Raw genomic sequence first — 18,864 nt, 5'->3', positions numbered from 1 at the left:
GGAGACCCAGGAATGACCATTCAGGGAACTCACAAGTGTGATGCAATTTGCAGTACCGTTCAAATTTTATTCACGTGTATTTAAAATAGATGACTTTAGATTAATCCACACCTTTACTTTCTCACCAGCAAAGTCCATAAGCAACTCTTTAAAAAAGCTTAGTTTTAATCTTACATTGTTGGGGAACTTCATTTTTAATCCTATCAAATGGAACTAGAGAATAAAAATCCTTGCTAAAGTACAGTTCTCAAATCTATTAGCAGCAAAGAGAAAACTATTTTTTTTTTTTGAAGAAATCAAATTATCATAATTCTCTATCATATTGCTGCAAAAAATTTAAACTATTGCTAATCGCGCTAGTCACGTGTAATCTTCTAATACTATTGTTATTCAGCAAGACTTATGTGTCAGAGCTTAGCAAGTTAACTTAACAGGCTCGGCATGAGTTGAAACAAAGAACATGGCAAATTAGCACCCTCATTTCTCGTGGCTAACCACGATGAAAACGTTTGCCCCTAACCTGGTCGCACAGTGTAGGTTGCTGACTTCCGCTGCTCGTTTCTGGAGCGTGAAGCAACACTCACATTTAATTTCCGAGCAGCGTATGTGACACTTTAAATATTTCCGCACTCAAACAAACACTTCTCCGCCCGAAACACACACTCGCAAACAGAGGCAGAGTCGGAAGCGGATACGGGATACGGAGATACAGATACAGATACAGATGCAGACAGAGCCTGAGACAGACGGAGGTGTTCGCCGTACTTCGTCCGGGTGCACAATTTTCTAGTGCCCTAGACTTTTGGCAGCTGCAGGCTGTAACGAATTTGTTGAGGAGTTTGCTAATGAAGTGCGACTGGTCTTTCGAATAAAATGCAATTTGGTTTTAAATTGCACCAAGCGGGAATTGCATGGCATGAGAATATGCTCCTAATGGCATTCAAACGAGTGGACAATTATCCAAGCATTTTCATTCATTTGGTAGAGAACGCTCGCTCCTTAATGACCTTAAACATTTGAATACATCCCTGGCACTTTAAGTTCGGTTTACTTTAAGTCATTCCCAACCTCAACTGTTTAAAGCACCAGCTCAAATCAGAGTGTGCCCCCGGCGTGGGAAAAAAGGGTGAAATCAAATCCATTTAATCACCCAGAACCCTCGCACCCGATATGCCTGTAGACACAACAAGCACAGCGAAACAACTCCTGTCTCCTATGTGCCTGCGCACATATAGACTCGGATGCGGACCACTAACTGGCGTTAATGCCCGACTTCTGCGGTGGATCGGAGTGCGAAGCGGGGAGTAGTGTGGGTTAATGAACCCCACTTAACGTGCATCCAACGAGGGTCGCCAGCTAAGTGTTCATCCGCAGCCAGGCTAAACAGTCAGGACTCTGGAGCCTGTAACTTGTATGTGTCCTGGAAACTGCCGCCAGTTGCTCCAATCAGAGCCTCAATGATTGACGGAGTCTGCCGTCGGCGGTGACGGGAAAGGATCCCATTTTTATCTAGGCCCAGGACATGGTAAGGGCCAATAAATATTCAAAGGCAACATAAAAAGGAATATGCACATTGTGTTTATTACCCCACATTGGGGTAAATAAATTACAGGCGTACCAAAATTATTTGGTATGGTACTTGCTGTACCCATTTTGCTATATTCAGTAGCAAGAAGAATTCAAATACAAATTTAGAGTACGATTTTTTAAGACGAAAAATACTCGATTTTTGTAAAATTTAAGGCAATACACCCAAAAAAAAAATATAGAGAATAGTTAATATGATAGCTACATACTACTTTTAATTATAATAATTTTAATGAATACCACAATTATAAAAACTAAATATTTTTAAAGAGATGAAACACTTAAACGTTGTTTTCAGAATTTCTTAACATGAAACAACAATAAACGCTATAGTCGAGTGCCCCGACTATTAGGTACCCATTACTCAGCTAAGCAATTTCAAAATAAATATGGTGGCGCGATCTTCCGACAAGTTACGTATGCTAATAACTTCTAAAATAATAGTTCGATTCGAAAGATTTTTGGATGAGTCGAAAGTTCTTGAGGGAACTTGTGGAGAAAAAAATCGTTTTTTTGCTTATATATGTTTTAAAAATGGGCTCCAAAAATTCAAATAAAAATCTGAAAAATTACAAAAGTTACAGAAAGTTCAGAACCATTTTTCCGGACCTAGCGGAAGGGGTTGCACTTAATTTTCCTTACGGTTTCTTATATAAACGAAATAGGATCAGCCAAAAATATTGAAAATTGCATATTTTAAAAATGATAAGTGAACGAAAATACGATTCTTTTCTAAAACCTCACAACTAATTTTGATTTTTTTCATGACCCTAGTTTATTTAATAGATTATATGGTACACACTAGGAAGGTGTTCCGATTTTGTGTTTTCGACCACGGATTTTGAACGAATAACTTCCGGCAGCGGAACACCTTATCCACTTTTTTTATTGATTCAATTTTGAATAATTGTATTCTGAAAATACATAAATGGTTGTTCATATTTTTTTCGCATTTTGTGGGCGTTAGAGTGGACGTGGCCACATTTTCAAAAAAACTTATTCTGCCTGAGTATTCATAACTAGAATCTGCATGTTGTATACCAAATCTCTGGACACGACAGGCCAAGGCGAAAAGAATAAAAAATGTAATCTTTTAAGGTTAGAGCAGAGTATTTTGTGTAAAAAAATTTTAAATTTTTTTGAAAATAATTTAAAAACGGCCCCAACAATTTTTGTTGTACTTTTATTTTTAAAATAGCCCTTGAGATTCCCCAAGTTTTGGTATACAAAACATGTTTTTAGAGAATCGTTCTTAATTAAATGTTATAAACAAATTGTTTCAGGTTAAAGAAAGAAATATTTTCACTTAAAAACGATTTTTAATTTAAGCAAACTAATATGAAATCAGATACTTTGCAAAGAAGTGAGCAACAGGTAAGTAAAACTCCTTAGAAACAACGAAGTTATGCACATTTTAATGTCCTATTGGAAGCCAAACCACGTTCTCTTTAACTGTATATTCTTCCAAATGGTACAATAATTTAATTTATATTTATATCAGCATCATTAGGAGAGTCGAGTTGTGCCCGTCTGTTTGTACATCCGTTTCTATTAATTAGTCTCTTAGTTTTAAAAGTTTCCCATAATTTGTCTTTCTATTGCAGGTCCCCTGAACACAATAGGGATAATATATGAAAAAATTATAGCTTCCCTGTTTTTCAATTGATTTGAAAGTTCTTTGATACAGAGGAATGGCTTGTTGTTTCAGAATAACGGTTTTAATTTTGTTAAAATCAGACACCGATATCATTTAGCGGCTTGTTAAACAAACAAAATAAAAAATCGAAATATTGATGTTTTATAAAATATTTAGTTTTTAGAAAAGCTGCGAGGGTATATGAACTTTGCTTCCTTTCTTGTTAGTTAAGCCTGAAAGTCTTCCCAAACGTTGTCTGTTAAAATAGCTTTTTAAATGTTTCCACGCTGAGATTTAAAATACCTAAGCAGGCTAAAGCGGTCCGAGTGGAAACATTTTTCATTATTTTCTTCACAAAATTTGGCATTAGAAATTTATGAGAGCAGAAACGTACAACAAAGGATACATTTTTATAGTTTTTCCTTTGGTTATTTCTACCACAATCGGCTGTTTGCTGGGTCGAAATATATTTAATTTCTCGTACGCAAGTTTACCACTAATGGACTAGTTGACATGGTAATTGTTAAATTTAACAAGTTACAGAATTTGGTAATAAGCCAGAATTCTATTATTTATTGCGCCCGCGTGGACTTACAACTGTTTCTGGTCAGTACGGAATATAATATAATATATTGCGTATACGCCAAAGGCTCCGCCCAAAAAGCGTTTACCGAAATTGCTTTGCCTCATAATGTGGCCGCTTTGTGTGCTAGTATGGGTGCCGGAGTGTTTGTTGTGGATAAGCACATGAATGCCACGGGCTCACACTCACGGACACACAGGCCTCACCGCTGACAAACGATTATGAATAGCTGCAACACCCCGTGGAAATGCGACCGCTCATGATGGCGTGGCGAACGGGGCAAAATATCTCAGCAAGTGCTTCTTGGCGCGTATGTGCGAATATTTATGCCGCTCACAATGCAATAGGCAGCTTTTTATAACACTTCAACATCTACACTGAGCAGCAAAGTTTTGCCGAGTTGGGTGAGCAGTGGATGCCATAAGTGGTCCGAAGCTTGAAAGCACGGAAATGTGGAAAAGTGATTTAAACATTTCGCGTAGCTTTTAGAACTTATTTGTTTAAGGAAAGAAATAACGAATGATTGGCTAAACTTTGATATTGCAGTCGTAAAAAAATTAACTGGTATTGGCTAGGAGAAAAAATATTAGTTTAGAGAAGTAATAATTGAAATTTAACTCTGCATATCAGTGTGGACGGCAGAACACGTAGTGACGACCCGCCCTTTTAGAGTGTTAGAGGTAGAGTAGTAAAATGAAATATCGGACTGTTGAACTCCAAGTTTTACATATAGTACTAATATATATGCTAGTGCTATATGTCGGTTATTTAAGTAAGCCGGTTACATGAGTAGCAAACATTAAAGGAATACTCGAACAATACAATTTCTTAGTAAAATCAAAATTTAAATAAATTTACCAAAAAGAAACTGAAAAAGCAAATAATTTTATTTATAAATACAGCTACAATAAAAACGCATTGCTATATAATGATATGTATGTGTATATGTGTTGTTGTTTTGTTATGACTTAAAAATCCAAAGTATCTAATATTATACAAGATCAGCTTCAGAATGGTTAGAGCGTTAGCCTAAGTTGTCACTGGCCCTCCGTGGTATTCAATTTTCCTTTAAGGTAACAGCTTTATCACTTTTATTAAAATATTAAAATGAATTAAAATAAAATATTTAAAGCTTGATAGAGTTGTTATTCTTTTGTTTTAAACTTAATAAGTATACCATAATTAAAACGGCAAACGACAATCCTTACCATTAAACTACCTGAAAATGTAATAAACAAAATGCAAAATGGTGTTGGCACTTAATAAATGAACTTTTCACTCAAAATCGTCGGAATTTCCATATTTACTCAGCAAAGGAAAACACTGAAATATGCAAAGTACATAATTGTATGGGTTTGAGAACGGTGCTCCGCTCCGTTGCATAATCAAAAGTTCTCCAAAATGCATGTCAGCGGCAGATCGGTCCGAAGGGGCGTGGTCAGCGGGGGGCGGTGGGAGCATGTGGCCATCAGAGGATGGCCCAAAACAATCGCTGGCCGGATTGAGTTTGAGCTCGCGTACACACAAGAGGAGTGGCAAAAAGCACGCATGTAATTTATGATGTTTCAGCGTGTAAACAACACGTTCCGAGCCGTCGAAAAAAAACAAGCAAAAAGCATAGTGGAACGTACATCTGCACTGCAACTAGTGCAGCAAGTAATTTACGAGAGAAGTTTGGCAAACAAAACGGGAGCAACTGGTTCAAGATGCTGCTGCTGGCGAATATATGGATATGGATACGAATGGGAGCAGCTGGAAACCAAATGCATATTTAGCCAGCATATTAAAGCGAAAACCGTACGGGGTAACAGCAGACAATGCCATTTAAAAGTTTATGGCTTTTTCATCGCCCACCCACACAAGCCAAGGCCACGCCCACATAATTGGCCTCGCAATAAGCGTTCCGTAATCGGTGCTGAAGAGTCAGCTACTAAGGCCAAAGCTAAGTAAGGAAATAGTTATAGTCATAAAGGAGTTTCCACTCTTGTGCATAAGTTAAAATTATGCGATTCATTCTTTTGAAAATGTAATTAAATTTTAAGTCCGTCGATGGCCAAGTAAAAGTTAATGTATGTGTCAAACGATATCGTTTAAAATAGTTAAATAAAGAAGAGCGGTTTCAAAGGAGACTTGTGAAACTTTAACTGCAAATACAAAATGACGCGTATATTCGTATTATTTTTTTGGTCAAGTAAAGAAAAACAAAGTCCAAATTGTAACTAGCCGCTTATAAGAAATGTTGCCTATTTAACTTAACTTTAAATCTTTAGATTTATTTTGTTCCTTTGTGACTTTATGCTGCTATTTTAGGAATGGCTGACAACACTGTCCATTAAGTATGCGACTTCCTGCGGCACTGCCCGGGGAATATAAATTCAGTGGCTCGAACTCACGAACAAGCGCCGTGTGACGGCATGGATCACCGAGCTGACCCGAGCATTGCCTTGCATATTTTGTAAATAATATTATAATAAATAAGTTTATGCCATTAAGCGGCTGCTGGCGGGCCCCCGGCATTGTTGACCCTCTCCCACGGGCATTGTTGTCTATGGGACGCGTGTCTGGCGCGGTTTCATTGCGGAGTAAACAACTTTTGTGGCCAGTCGGGTAATTAAGGAGGCCGCTCCACGTTGCGGTTTATAAATGGCTGAAATTAAAACGACAATATAAAGCTGTCAGCGACACTTTGAGTTGGGTCAATTGTGTCTCGGGAAGATAAGCCAGGGATTAAGCGACTAAGCAACAGTTTACAACCCGGGAAGACGACGAGGAATAAGCTGGCGAGGGGCGAAAATAAGAATCAACAAGAGAGGCGACAAGGCTTTATTCCGAACAAATGAATATTCAATTAAATTACTCGACAGATGTATTTGATTGCTTTTCTCATCTCTCAACAGGCAAACAAATTAAATGCCTTGGGGTAACTACACTTGCAATTTTCTTAAACAATGTGGGAAATATCTTAAGACAAACATAAAAATGGACCATGTTAAAGCATCTATGCTCAAGTTTCTATTTCAGGGGAAAAGTGTAAAGCCACTGACTTAAATCCTTTCGGGAACTCATCCGTGGCCTAAAGTACAAGATACGGATACAGAACTAAATAATTGCCTTTTCACTCCGACAGTGTTTCCCTCTCAGCCCCAAAAAACAACTAGACCTTGTAGATATTTTCGATTGGGCCATAAATCCCAACCGGCTGAGCGAATGTATGTCAGCTTGGCGTTTAAAAGAGCAAGCAGAATGCTCCGGGAATGCCAATATAGCCAATTTCATGGCTAGTGTAAATCAAACACACCTGCAATTAGGCCCTCACATACACGAACACCCATCCGGAGGTTCACCTCAGGAGCGGACAAAGGCAATGGCCCCAGAAACGATTTCTGGCAGTTCTGGCTACTCATTAACATGCAGCACTGAACCTACACCGAGAAATGTATATGTCCTCTTCAGTCAACAAAACAACAGGTCGACATTGAAGTCTCAGTAGACTTCGAGTTTGGAAAAGTATTCTTATACAGACTTGACTGCATTTTAATATACTAATTATTTAAAAGAGCTCTCAAAGAAACTGAAAATAAAGTGTAAGTTTAGACTAAATTAAAATTTTCAAAATTATATCTTTATCTGTTTATCTTTGAAAATATCTACAGTTGGTAACAAGTACCTCAAAGATGGCGAGGTAATTCGAAATATTTTCTTATAAATATCAAAACCGCTTTGTACTGTATTTATCAATTAGCCCACTTTTATTTCTTGAGAAATGAGTATTTAGTAGTCAGCCAATTTAAAATACCATATATATTTTGTTGCCCTTTTTTCAAGCCATTAATGACGCAACTTACTCTCATTGATCATTTCATTAATCACTTAATTTTTGTCATGAGTTGATTTTAATTTTTACTAATAGTTATTTTTTGAAAAGTGGGACATATTTTTTTGCATGGTTAATTATTTTCAAAACAGTATGCTAATTTTTAAGTGATATTTAAAAAAAGTGATTTTTTGAAGCACTGGAAAAAATTGAAAGTGTATCTTAAGTGTCTGTTTTGCCAAAGCAACACAACTTTTAACAAGTGATTTTCAGAATGCAAAACAAATTTAAATTTGTATGCTTAAATTCTTTTCATTGATTCTATTTATTAGGCCTTGGATAATTTAAAGAAAAATGAAATTGATAAAACCTATATAGCAATGTTTTTTCTGCCATGTACTTCTGGTTTTGGCCCTCTCAATGCCTAAGCCGTTTCATGGCCCTCGTTCAGTGGTTGTTTGACGTTGTAGCTAATTTTAAGGGACCACAGGTGGAGCAGGTATATTTCCCTCCAGTGCTGCAGAATCTGTAAGTGTATCTGACCAGCCATTAAACGCAGCAATGGATACACGCGTCGGGCATGCTAAAAGGGGTCGGATAACAGGTCGCTCCAATCCCCTGTGAAAAGCTGGCATCCATGCCAGCCATAAACCAAAAACTGTTGAAGGTGGCGCAACGCCTAAAAGTTTTTGGCGCTGGCTAAAACTTGCGACACTGCAGCAGATAAAATGGCCCACCAAAAGAGGATATGCACACAGAAAAAGTGCATTCGAGGGCCCTTTGCAGAGCCACTTTAAGTTTCTTTGAGTTGGGCCAAAATGAAAACGGGGCATGGCGGCGAAAGCAATTGTGTGCGCTTTAAGGCGCCTCAAAGGAGGATTATGAGAAATTATAAGCGGCGAACTGCAAAATGAAATGCAATCAGCTCACGAGATTGCCGGGAAAGTCATATATATGATGAAGAATATTATTACTTATATGCACTGTCAAGGCAATTTCGGATGTAATGCCCTGGTTGTATCCGCTCCAAGAAATTATTTTAAAGAAGCCCCTCATTTATCTTGGAGATAACATTTACTTGCACTGTGAAAAAATATATCTTATGAAACACAAAGTTACATACTTACGTGTTATACAAAACTGTAAGAAAGTAAAAATGGCAGAGAGCACTTTAATTTCAGCCAAAAATTTGCAAGACATTTTCGACCCTAAAAACTATATATATTTTTGATCAGCATCATCTAGCCATGCCCATCTGTCAATCAGTCCGTCCGTTTATTGTGAGGAAACTTTCCTAAAAGTTGTCTTTCTATTGCAGGTAGTATATAAGTCGGATCGAGTCGGATCGGACGACTATAGCATATAGCTCCCATAGGAACAATCGGAAAAATAAAATTAAAATATTATAACTTTTGTGTTTTTTAATTTTTTTTTTAGTTCTTCGAGATATAGTAATGGTTAAATATTTCAGAATTACGGTTTAAATTTCATCAAAATCGGACGACTATAGCATACAGCTTCCATGGGAACAATAAAAATATTTTAAAACAAATTCAAAAAAATGTAACTTTTTTATTTTGTTTTTTTTTTTTTTAGAAGTTCTTTGATTAATTAATAATTTGACAGTTCAGAATTACGCTTTTAATTTTATTAAAATCGGAAAACGATATCATATAGCTGCCATAGGAACTATCAAATAAGCTTCAAATAGCTTCAATGTAAACATACACGCAAGTCAATCATAATTTTAATGTTTTCAAGAATATTTAATTTTTGCAATAGCTGCAAGGGTATATGAACTTCGGCTTGCCGAAGTTTGCTTTTTTTCTTGATTTTAATGTTTTCAAAATTTGTTGAGCATTCTAAGCATATTTTTAATTGACTTTAAGGGTATAAAACAACGTCCCATGGCTTATCGAAGCAAACAGTGCATTTGGCACATATGTCGTTTTATAAAATTACAAAGTATTGCGTTAAAATAAATCCATATTGCTCTGCCCATATTGCAGACAAATAGTTGAAAATCATTTACAAGTTTAGCAATAGTTTTAGATATAATGTGTGAACACGCAAATTTTATCAATTCCAAAATGTTTTTGGTAAGGACGCAGTCAAAATTTTTTTTGGGCTAAGACGCAAGCAAACAATCCGCGCGATTTTGAAAACAAAATTTGTGTTTTTAAGTATTTCTTCTCAGCAGAATGGCCACATTTCAACCTTATAAAATGTAACATGGGTTACGGCTGGCGTCTAATTGACTAAAATTTAACCCGAATTGCTTTAACAATAAGAGTTTAATATTTATTCGCTTCGGGCGTTACACCCTGCGAGCGCTATGACACTTTCGTGCATTATGTCATGCACCCATGTACACCTTATGTAAATTCCATTAGAGCTCGGTTGAAAGAGTTTTTTTTGTAGCACTACCAATATTTATTTTTATAGGATTTATGCCATACAGCAGCTGAAGAATAACAGTATATTTATACTATTTTTATGGGTTTTTCACCGCATAATATTCTGTTATTTGAACGAAACAGCGATTACAAAAAGTTGCATACAGATAGTTTTGCTTTAACTGTGAATTGGTGGAAAGCTTTTGTTTTTATTCATTGATTAAATTATGAAAATCAAATCATTTGAACAGTTCAAAAATGACAAATCTGTACGGAATGCTGTAATTTAGGTCAGGATATGAAAACTGTATGTAGTATTCGCCACCCTCTTGGTACAATTGTGTCGATACACAGGGCAAAAGGAACTGCAGGTGTTCCACGCAGGATGCATTGGTTGTTAAGGGTGTCGGGTCGAACATCTGAACAACGGACGATTGCCAGTATCCGCGGGTCAAAAGCCCTGGAATGTGGCAACTCCGCCCTTAACTAGAGGAAAACTGCAGGAAAAGTCAGGAGCTGCAATGAAATGAAACGAAACAAAAGCACAGCTGTCCGTCAATGACTGCCTTCGTCCGTTTTTGCGCTGTCCATGGGTCCGAATGCTGTTTGGGCTGCCATTTAATTCAATGACGGACAACAAAGCATTGCCACTGGGGTGCAGTTAACAGAGAAGTGAGAAAAGCGCCAAATATGTGCAAGCAAAGCCTGAAAGGCAGCCTCTTCCTCAGTCCGCCCACACCACCACCACCCACCCACCTCCCCTCCGACGTCATACAAAACAATTTCCCCTGGAGAGTTTCCATGTTCAGTTATTCGTATGTGAAAAAGCGCATCTGTTGTTGATTGTGTGAACTTCCTTTCAATCGTTTGTTTGTCCTTCTTTTTTCTCTCAGTTGTCGTTGTCGTTGTGTTTTTGTTTTTGTTTTTTGTTTGTTGTTTATTCTTATGGCCGCTGTTGTTGCTTTCAAGCCGTTACTGTTTTTGTTGTTGCGGGTGTTATTGCTGTTATCCGCTACAGGCGAATGCCAGCAGCTTAGATAGTTTTTGGACCACTTTCCGCCATTCAAGGGGTATTTGAAGTTGGTGACAGAGTTTGTTCCAAGGCGACTAGACATGACACTCATAGTAATTCAATAAAATGATTATAAATGAAGATACCATTTAAGCATTTGCAAAGAAATTGAACCGAAATAACTTATGTCTAGTAGGTAACTAAACTAACGTGTATTTAACATTATTCTACTGATTACCTTGACTATTGCTAAACTTTATTATTGAGCATTTATAAAAGCATTTAATGTGTTAAGGAATGATAGTGAATCAAAAAAATGTACCCACCATTGTATAAAACGAAGTGTTCCGAAGCCCGATACACTAGGTACTGAATTAGGTATACAGTAGCGGACAAAGAAATCCGGACCGGCAAAAAAAATATTCGTTTTCAATGAGTTTTTTTTTTTAATACAAAATTATTGATACTTTTTAAAACACTGAATTTTTTTTTATTTAAAGTAAGTTTAAAATTACTTAAATTTTTCGATCTCAAGCCAATATGGCACCTTTTAAGCTTCTGTTTTTTGTTTTTGCACCAAAAGTTTAAGATTTAACAAACTAGACGGTATTTATTACGATACACCAAACTAGATACTAATTTAATTCTAGATACTTAATACACTCAACAATTTTCAAAACAAAGAAAACAATTTCTGTTTAAAAAATTTTTTTAAAAAATAATTTTTAGATAATATTTTCTAAGCTATCAGAATTTTTTCAATTTTCTTAAATTTTATGTGTTTTTATTTTCCAAGCTGCCCTTTCCTTATTTTCAGTATTTATAGATAAAATCGACCTTGCTTTCAGAAAATAAAGGAAAACCCCGTTAAGTTAAGATACATTTTTAAATATATATATATTGAAATTTTGTTCTATTATTATAAAACGAAAAAAAAATTGCCTTATGATAAAAATTAATAATTTTTAAAATGCTTAGCCTAGCGTGTTAATGTCTTGGAACATCAAACATTACTATTTATTGGGCCGACTTTTAAAGAAGTAATTTTATTGAATACTTTTCTCTTTGAATTCTGATACGGGTTTTGGGCAAAGTTGATTGTGATGCCAGTATGGCGCAACCGGGTTATTCTTTTTTATAAAGTATAAAAAATATTTTCTTCGTTTTAAAAAAAATGTCTTCTTTCTGTAATATAGACAAAATCGCCAATAAATACAAATCGTAGGCGATTATCCTAAAAAAAACTGTTTGAGTGCAGATAACATCCGATTACTCTACGAATAACGATTATAAAAATGGTATCTTATCCTTCCTGCTATTTTGGCCCAAACAATAAGAAAATTCAACAATTTCATTTCATTTATACATTTCAATTGAATGATTTATACAGTTATTTTAACCGTAGCTTGTTAAGACACTCAGAAAAGCACATTCAACATTCGTTCTTCATCCAATGGGATTTATATTTCCACACGCTGCATCGTCTGGACAATCCGCTTATAATCCTAGCCAAGCATCTTTAGAAACAATTGCATCTTTTGTGCAAATAACTTTATAGGACGCCACCGAAAAACTGAGCTCAGGATTCGTCTGGGACCGAGAAACGTTGACATTGAATGGGCGTGGGTGGATGAGACTATTCCCGGTGCGAGGAGGTCACTGCTGTGCGTTGTGCAATTTATTTATTGCACTCAAAACTTTGCCGGCGAACGGAAAGGAGCGGCACGGGTCGCCTTCTGCGAAAACGAGATAGTCGGTGGCATTGTTTTCGCCAAATGAACGGAGTAATGTCGACCCTCGGGAATGTCAACGGCTCCCAGTAATAAGTATCCCTTTCGTGACATAATAGTGCTCTTCTGCGGCAGCTCTCCGGATCAGTTGTCTAGTCGTTTATTATAATCTATGGCGGCAGTTCCGAGGAGCCCTCTCGCAATAAAATCAGCCCGAAGCCCAAACGAATATCCACACCCGAATAAATTTCAATTTAAATTAAACCTTAAAGCCGGATCCACTGGATTCCGGTGACGTCAATGCCGGAGTAAATTGCCTAACCAACATTTCAGACGGGCGTCGCTAATCCGCGGCACTTAGCAAACAAATTGCCCCACATAAACAATTCTAATTGAGATGAACGATATGGCCGTGTACTTACAGCCATGCAAACCAGTCAATCGGATCGCTCGCACTGCGGCAACTATGTTAAATGCGAAATGCGAAATGCGAACGCCAAGTATGTTTGCGCCCCAGTGGGCCGGTAGCCAGCTTTGGGCTGCGCGGATTTTCATTGCCCGCCGTCATAAATTGGAGCATAAATTTCACTTACTTCTTCAGCGTGGCAGCCAATGCCAAATCGGGGCGTACATCAAAGCGGCTCTGCATATAGAAGCGCAATAAATTATCGCGTTCATTTTCACGTAATCCTTCCTCGAGTGCTAATGCGGCCAGTGTATGATAGGATTCTGACTCCGTGATGCCGAACAATAAATCATAACTGAAAGAGACAGAGGGCGGAGTGAGTGAGAGGGGCAGTTACGGTAGGAGAGGGATAGAGCAGTCAACATGCATAGTTTGTGTTAGGCGCTGGTGGACGGAGGCTATTCCTGTGCACTGCGAAAAAAACAGGAACCGTTTGTTTGGATTAAAAGCAACCAGGCCTTCAAAACAAACAAAATTATGTTGAAGTCTGGTTTTCGGCCTTGGGAAACACCTAAAAAGTTCTCAGTTTTAATAGCTTCCGAGACTTTTGTTGTTATATTAAATAAGTGCACAGTGGCAATAATCTATTTTCCTGCTTTTGGCAGGACTGCTCTGATTAAAAAGAAATGTTAAATTGGTTTATGTTTGAATGTGTTTTGTAATGTTTCCTCCATAATTTCATTAACATGCAAGGGCTTTACAAAATTTTTGTAAAAACGTTTTACTAATCTATTGATTTTAATGCATCCAAATCAATACAAAGTTCATTAATCATTATTATTTTAAAGAACATGATTACTTTGTTTTAAATTTGTTATACAATTATGCAATTTGCAAATGAGAAATTATCTACATGATAAGGTAATTCGAGTATTAATTTACATGATTCCACTCATTTTGAACAACCTCCATAAAGTTAAATGAATCATTTCTTTTGACTTCTTCCGCAGTATATTCCACCTTAACTTCGCTAGTCTGCCATTATTTGTTTCAGTGCACGTTCTGCATTGGCGGAACAACAGCCCAATGAATTCCCATAAAACGCAGTTAAAAGCACTAAAATAAAACGAGCTCTCGTTCCTGTGGCGTAACTTGTTACGCCGCCTGATAAATGGTGCGCCTGGAGCTCGTCTATGAAAAGTGTTCCACTCCAGCCCGGAACTCCGACCACGCCCCACTGGAGCCCCTTGGGCTGCCCAACTGGGCATTGTCTTCCTGTTGCGCCGTGGACATGGCATTAAAAGTTCCTCTCAAGTTGGCCGGAAAGTTTGCCCCGATAAAAGGAAATGCAAAGCTGCTGTAAAACTTGCTAAATTGAAAGGAGATGCCAATGGAACGGCCACTGGACACTTGATCGTGCTCGAGCACCACTCTGCCTGCACTTTGTGAGGACCCCACTCATTTGGTAAGACCATAATCCTTGGTCATCGCTGATTAAGGTGATTAAAGGCCCAAGTCGAGGGGGCTTACCCCGAAAAACGTGTGAAACGTGCTTGCACCTCAATTTCCCAACTCACCCGTAACCGGGCTCTCTACGCCCGGAACTCTGTCTGCCTGCCGTAATTAATGGCTCTTCCTGGCAGCTATTATTCTATTTTTCCCGGCACTGCGTGTCAAACACGTTTGACTTGCAAAAGGATAACAATTAAAATCAAATTAATCACGCATTTTATTAGATTATGCCGTGTTAGGTTGACTGAATAGCTAAGCAGCACGTGCCCTAATATCCGTCGGGGGAAATGGGAGTGCGGAAGGAGTCCTGCCTGGGGGTTTTGGAAGGAGTGAGGAGTCCTGCGAGGAGTTGAGCTATTACTTGTTGCCCAATTGATTGATGGATGGGTGTAATCTAGAAGGGGCTTCGGCGCCGAGACCCTCAAAGTAGCGTATAAGGCTTATTTAATTTGCTATTGGCACACCGGAAAAAAGTGTTTCAAAAATATTTAAAACAAATTCCACTCTAAGGTCAAAGTACTATGGAATCCAAGGTGTTTTTAACGGTTTGGACTATGACCATTTCATGTTCAGTTATTATGTCAATTTAAATTTTCATATAATTTGTTTTCTCAAAAAGATTCATTTAATAAGATTTTAGTTTTACACCTTCAGCTTGACCCCCAATTGAACCCGATTCCCGAACTATCCGGAATGAGCCAAAAGGAGGGTCCAATGGGTGATGAAATAAATGTTTTTCATGGCTGCCATCAAGTCTATTTGAATCGTAATTTTTTCGATGATCATATCTGAGCCAACGCCAACAGCAAAATCTCCGTGTTAAATGGTTTACCCCAGGCCTCGATTTTAACAGACGATTTGACTTCACCTGAGGGCAAACGAACGCATCGGTGAGAGAAATACCAGACGTCTAATCAAGTAACGCACAATAAATAGTCCGGTGAGCTGTCTATCCGGGCCAAATGAAAAAAAGAATGTTTGACAGCTCCCCAAAGCACGGTACACCAGTAAATATCAAACGCAAAGCAATGGGCATTGGTTCAGGTTAGGGAAAAAGCAATCGCAATGGATGAGATTCGGTAGGGAATTGCTTAACAAACCGGCTGAAGTGCTCCGTATAATGCCCCATGACCTTGTACGGTTGATTTGGTATTACATGTCCATCGACAATTGGACCCAATGATGTTGAAAATTGTGTGAGCGCCGTTGGTATGTGCAAGATATCCTGGTAGCTGTAAAGAAACAAGAACGGCACAAAATGCGTTAAAGGTCTTACAAACGAGTTGGGTATAAATGTGGCAGTAGATGGATACATTCAGGAGGAGAGATTGTAGCGGCGCAGCTGGCTGACAGCGGTCACTTTTCACATTGATTTGAAATTTCTAATAAATTTTATGTGTGATTTGTTGCTGGCCAGTCGCTGGCACGTACCATACACACGTGGCTCACATAAAGCCAACAAGATGGCCTACAAGATACGCATATGGTCTTTAGGGCATAGCGAAATTACTTTGCAGAAAATTAGATAATTCCGAGGTGCAGGTCACTTTTTATTGATTTAATATCCTAGCGCTGCAAGCGTAAGCTTATATTATTAAAAAAAAAATTGCTTATTACATTTAAATTTAATACTTAAAAACTAACAATTTTTTCAAACACTTAAATTACAGAGTTTTTAACATTTAATTCTTATACAGTATATGGATTACTTTTTGTTTTGTTTTTATTTTGTTTTTTTTTTATTTTTTTTTACGATTTTATGATTTCTACCTAATACTACTTATTTACTACTTTTTTGTGCTTTTATAAATTCTTCAATTTTATTTAAAAATTGAGTAACGCTCCTTATAGTTTTAAATTGATGGGGGATATTGTTCCATAAACGGATGCTATTAATAAAAAACTGCCTCTTCGAAGAAAGCGTTAAAGTACTAGGGCATAGGTAATTATTTGTAATTATTTGATGTAGCAAGAAGACGAATCAAACCATATGTGCGACCACTTGCTTTAGCTATATGCTTGCTCCATGATAATGTATTGTTAAGGTTATGCCAAAATTTACAACATGAATTTTGGGAGAACACTTGTGTCGATCACCCTTTTACCTATAACGACACACTTCGATTTTTTTTGGATTAACTCGTACTGACACACACATTTATATCCTTAACAGGGTTACTAACATAAATTTGTACGTCATCAGCATAAAGGTGTAAATCACATTCAGACAAGACACTAGGTAAATCATTCACATCTATAGAAAACAACAATGGCCCTAACACAGATCCTCGAGGTACTACACTTGTGAGCTGCCTAAATGTGGAATTATTCATCCCAGAGACTACACCTTGTACTCTATCTATTAGGTAGGACTTAACAAGCTTGACCGCTGTGCTCGAAAATTTAATTATATTTTGGAGTGATCAAGGAGCGTTAAAAATAGTACTCAATTTTTAAAGAGTTGCTGCCTAACATCTTCCACCATATCAGTAATGGCACTTATGTTACCTATTTTCCTCCGGAAGCCAGACTTTTTTCATGTAACAGTGCATTGTCGTTCAAAAAATTCTAATTTTTGAGGACATAAATTGTCACACATGAAACTAAAACTATTAACACAGATAGGTACAGTATTCAGGTACATACATTTCTGAACATTTTTGGCTTAGCTTTTCACCACATATTTGTTAATCAAGTACTGGACATTACTATTTAAAACATGCAATTGACAATCAAAATTGGGAGATTGGGATATGGATGACCATTTGCAAGTAGCAAATTCAAGCTGAAGTACTGTTAGGTCGATGATCTTATAGTCTCTATAATTGACAGAAGTTCGAAGGTCAAGTCATAGGTCAAGAATATTAAGTCATGTCTGGAAAAAGCTGGTAGAGATACCTGGTCATAAAGTAAAATTTTACTGCGGTCATTCACAAAAAATAAGTCAAGAAGTGTATCACAGGTATTTGAGAAGTGTGTAGGCAATGTTTCGTTGGCGCTATACAGCCCCATACCACTCAAAAGATGGCTGTCTTTCAATGCAGTTTCAAATTCACCGCGGGATTGCAAGTTTAAACCAAAAACTTTAAAGTGGGGTGTGAAATCAAATTTAACTTCGAACATGGCTCTCAGCAGAGCTTGGGCAAAGGTTCGGGCAGAGCAAATAGTGCTTCTCTATGACAACGGAGTGGAAAGCGTCGGAACTCAAAATAAAAAATAAATAGGTTACTGAACACTTTAATTATTATTAAATCTGTTATTATGTTGAGAAGAATAACTAATTTTCTACTGTATTCATTGTTTGTATTTATTTTGCATCTGAAACGAAATTTCTAAAGAATTAGTTGGTTTATAATACTGTAAATAATATGACAACGAGCTTCTGAGCACTGACTTGCAATTTTTTATTTTATGTATTGCTAATACTTTTAAATCCTACTTTTCTAGCCTACTGGGATCCATTGCAGTGATGGGTTTGCTCCAAACCTCGGCTCTGCGATCATATCCAATGATGTTGTATTTGGACTCATCAGTAAACAAAACCTTTTTCCAGAACTCATAATCCTTGCACGAAATCCTTCATTGCTTAGAGCCCTTGTTATTGGATCTGTCAGCTAGTTCCTGGACCTGGACCTGGTTGTCCACAAGTTGGTGCCGTTTAGTGCCTGTTGTTGTTTTTTGTTTCTGGTTCCTTTCTCATGTCCTTGGGTTGTCCTGGTTGTCGTTGGTGTGTTCGATGGGAGGATCATCCGGGCTGACGTTGCCATTTCGCCCGATTTGGATCCGATTCGTTTCCGGTTATCACTCTTCGGGTGGAGTATGTGATCCATTTGGGGTACCGGGTACGCGTCTCGCTACCTATAGTCTATGCACAGTCTCCATTCTTTGTTTTACTTCTCTACGAGGGTTCTATGAGGTTTGTGCTGAGTTCGTCAACTTGTTTCTTTATTTATAGAGTAAGAACTTATAGTTTCCTACTCTATGCTCGAACGACGAGACACGACGGAGCCATCAGTGCGAAATCGGCCCTTTTACAGCGCTAGCACCACGCACCAAGCAGTGCAACGCTAGGCCTTCCTGCCTCGAACCCTGTCCACGGCGAGCTATACCGCCTCCCGAATCAGGGAGTGTTCCAAATAATAAAATGCAAATAAATCAAAGCCCAATACCGCGTAAAGCATAAATAAA

General features: G+C 37.6%; 1 protein-coding gene across 1 annotated transcript in view; it reads right to left on the bottom strand.

Annotated features, from left to right (window-relative positions):
• Positions 1-18,864, bottom strand: part of LOC128266400 (neuroligin-2) — a 56,107-nt gene that overhangs the window by 13,725 nt on the left and 23,518 nt on the right. Inside the window, 2 exon segments of the mRNA XM_053002894.1 lie at positions 13,352-13,519; positions 15,777-15,908. Coding sequence (XP_052858854.1) covers positions 13,352-13,519; positions 15,777-15,908 — 300 coding nt within the window.

The sequence above is a fragment of the Drosophila gunungcola genome, chromosome 3R (assembly GCF_025200985.1).
Source record: "Drosophila gunungcola strain Sukarami chromosome 3R, Dgunungcola_SK_2, whole genome shotgun sequence".
Lineage (NCBI taxonomy): Eukaryota > Metazoa > Arthropoda > Insecta > Diptera > Drosophilidae > Drosophila > Drosophila gunungcola.
This window is presented reverse-complemented; position numbering and strand designations above follow the sequence as displayed.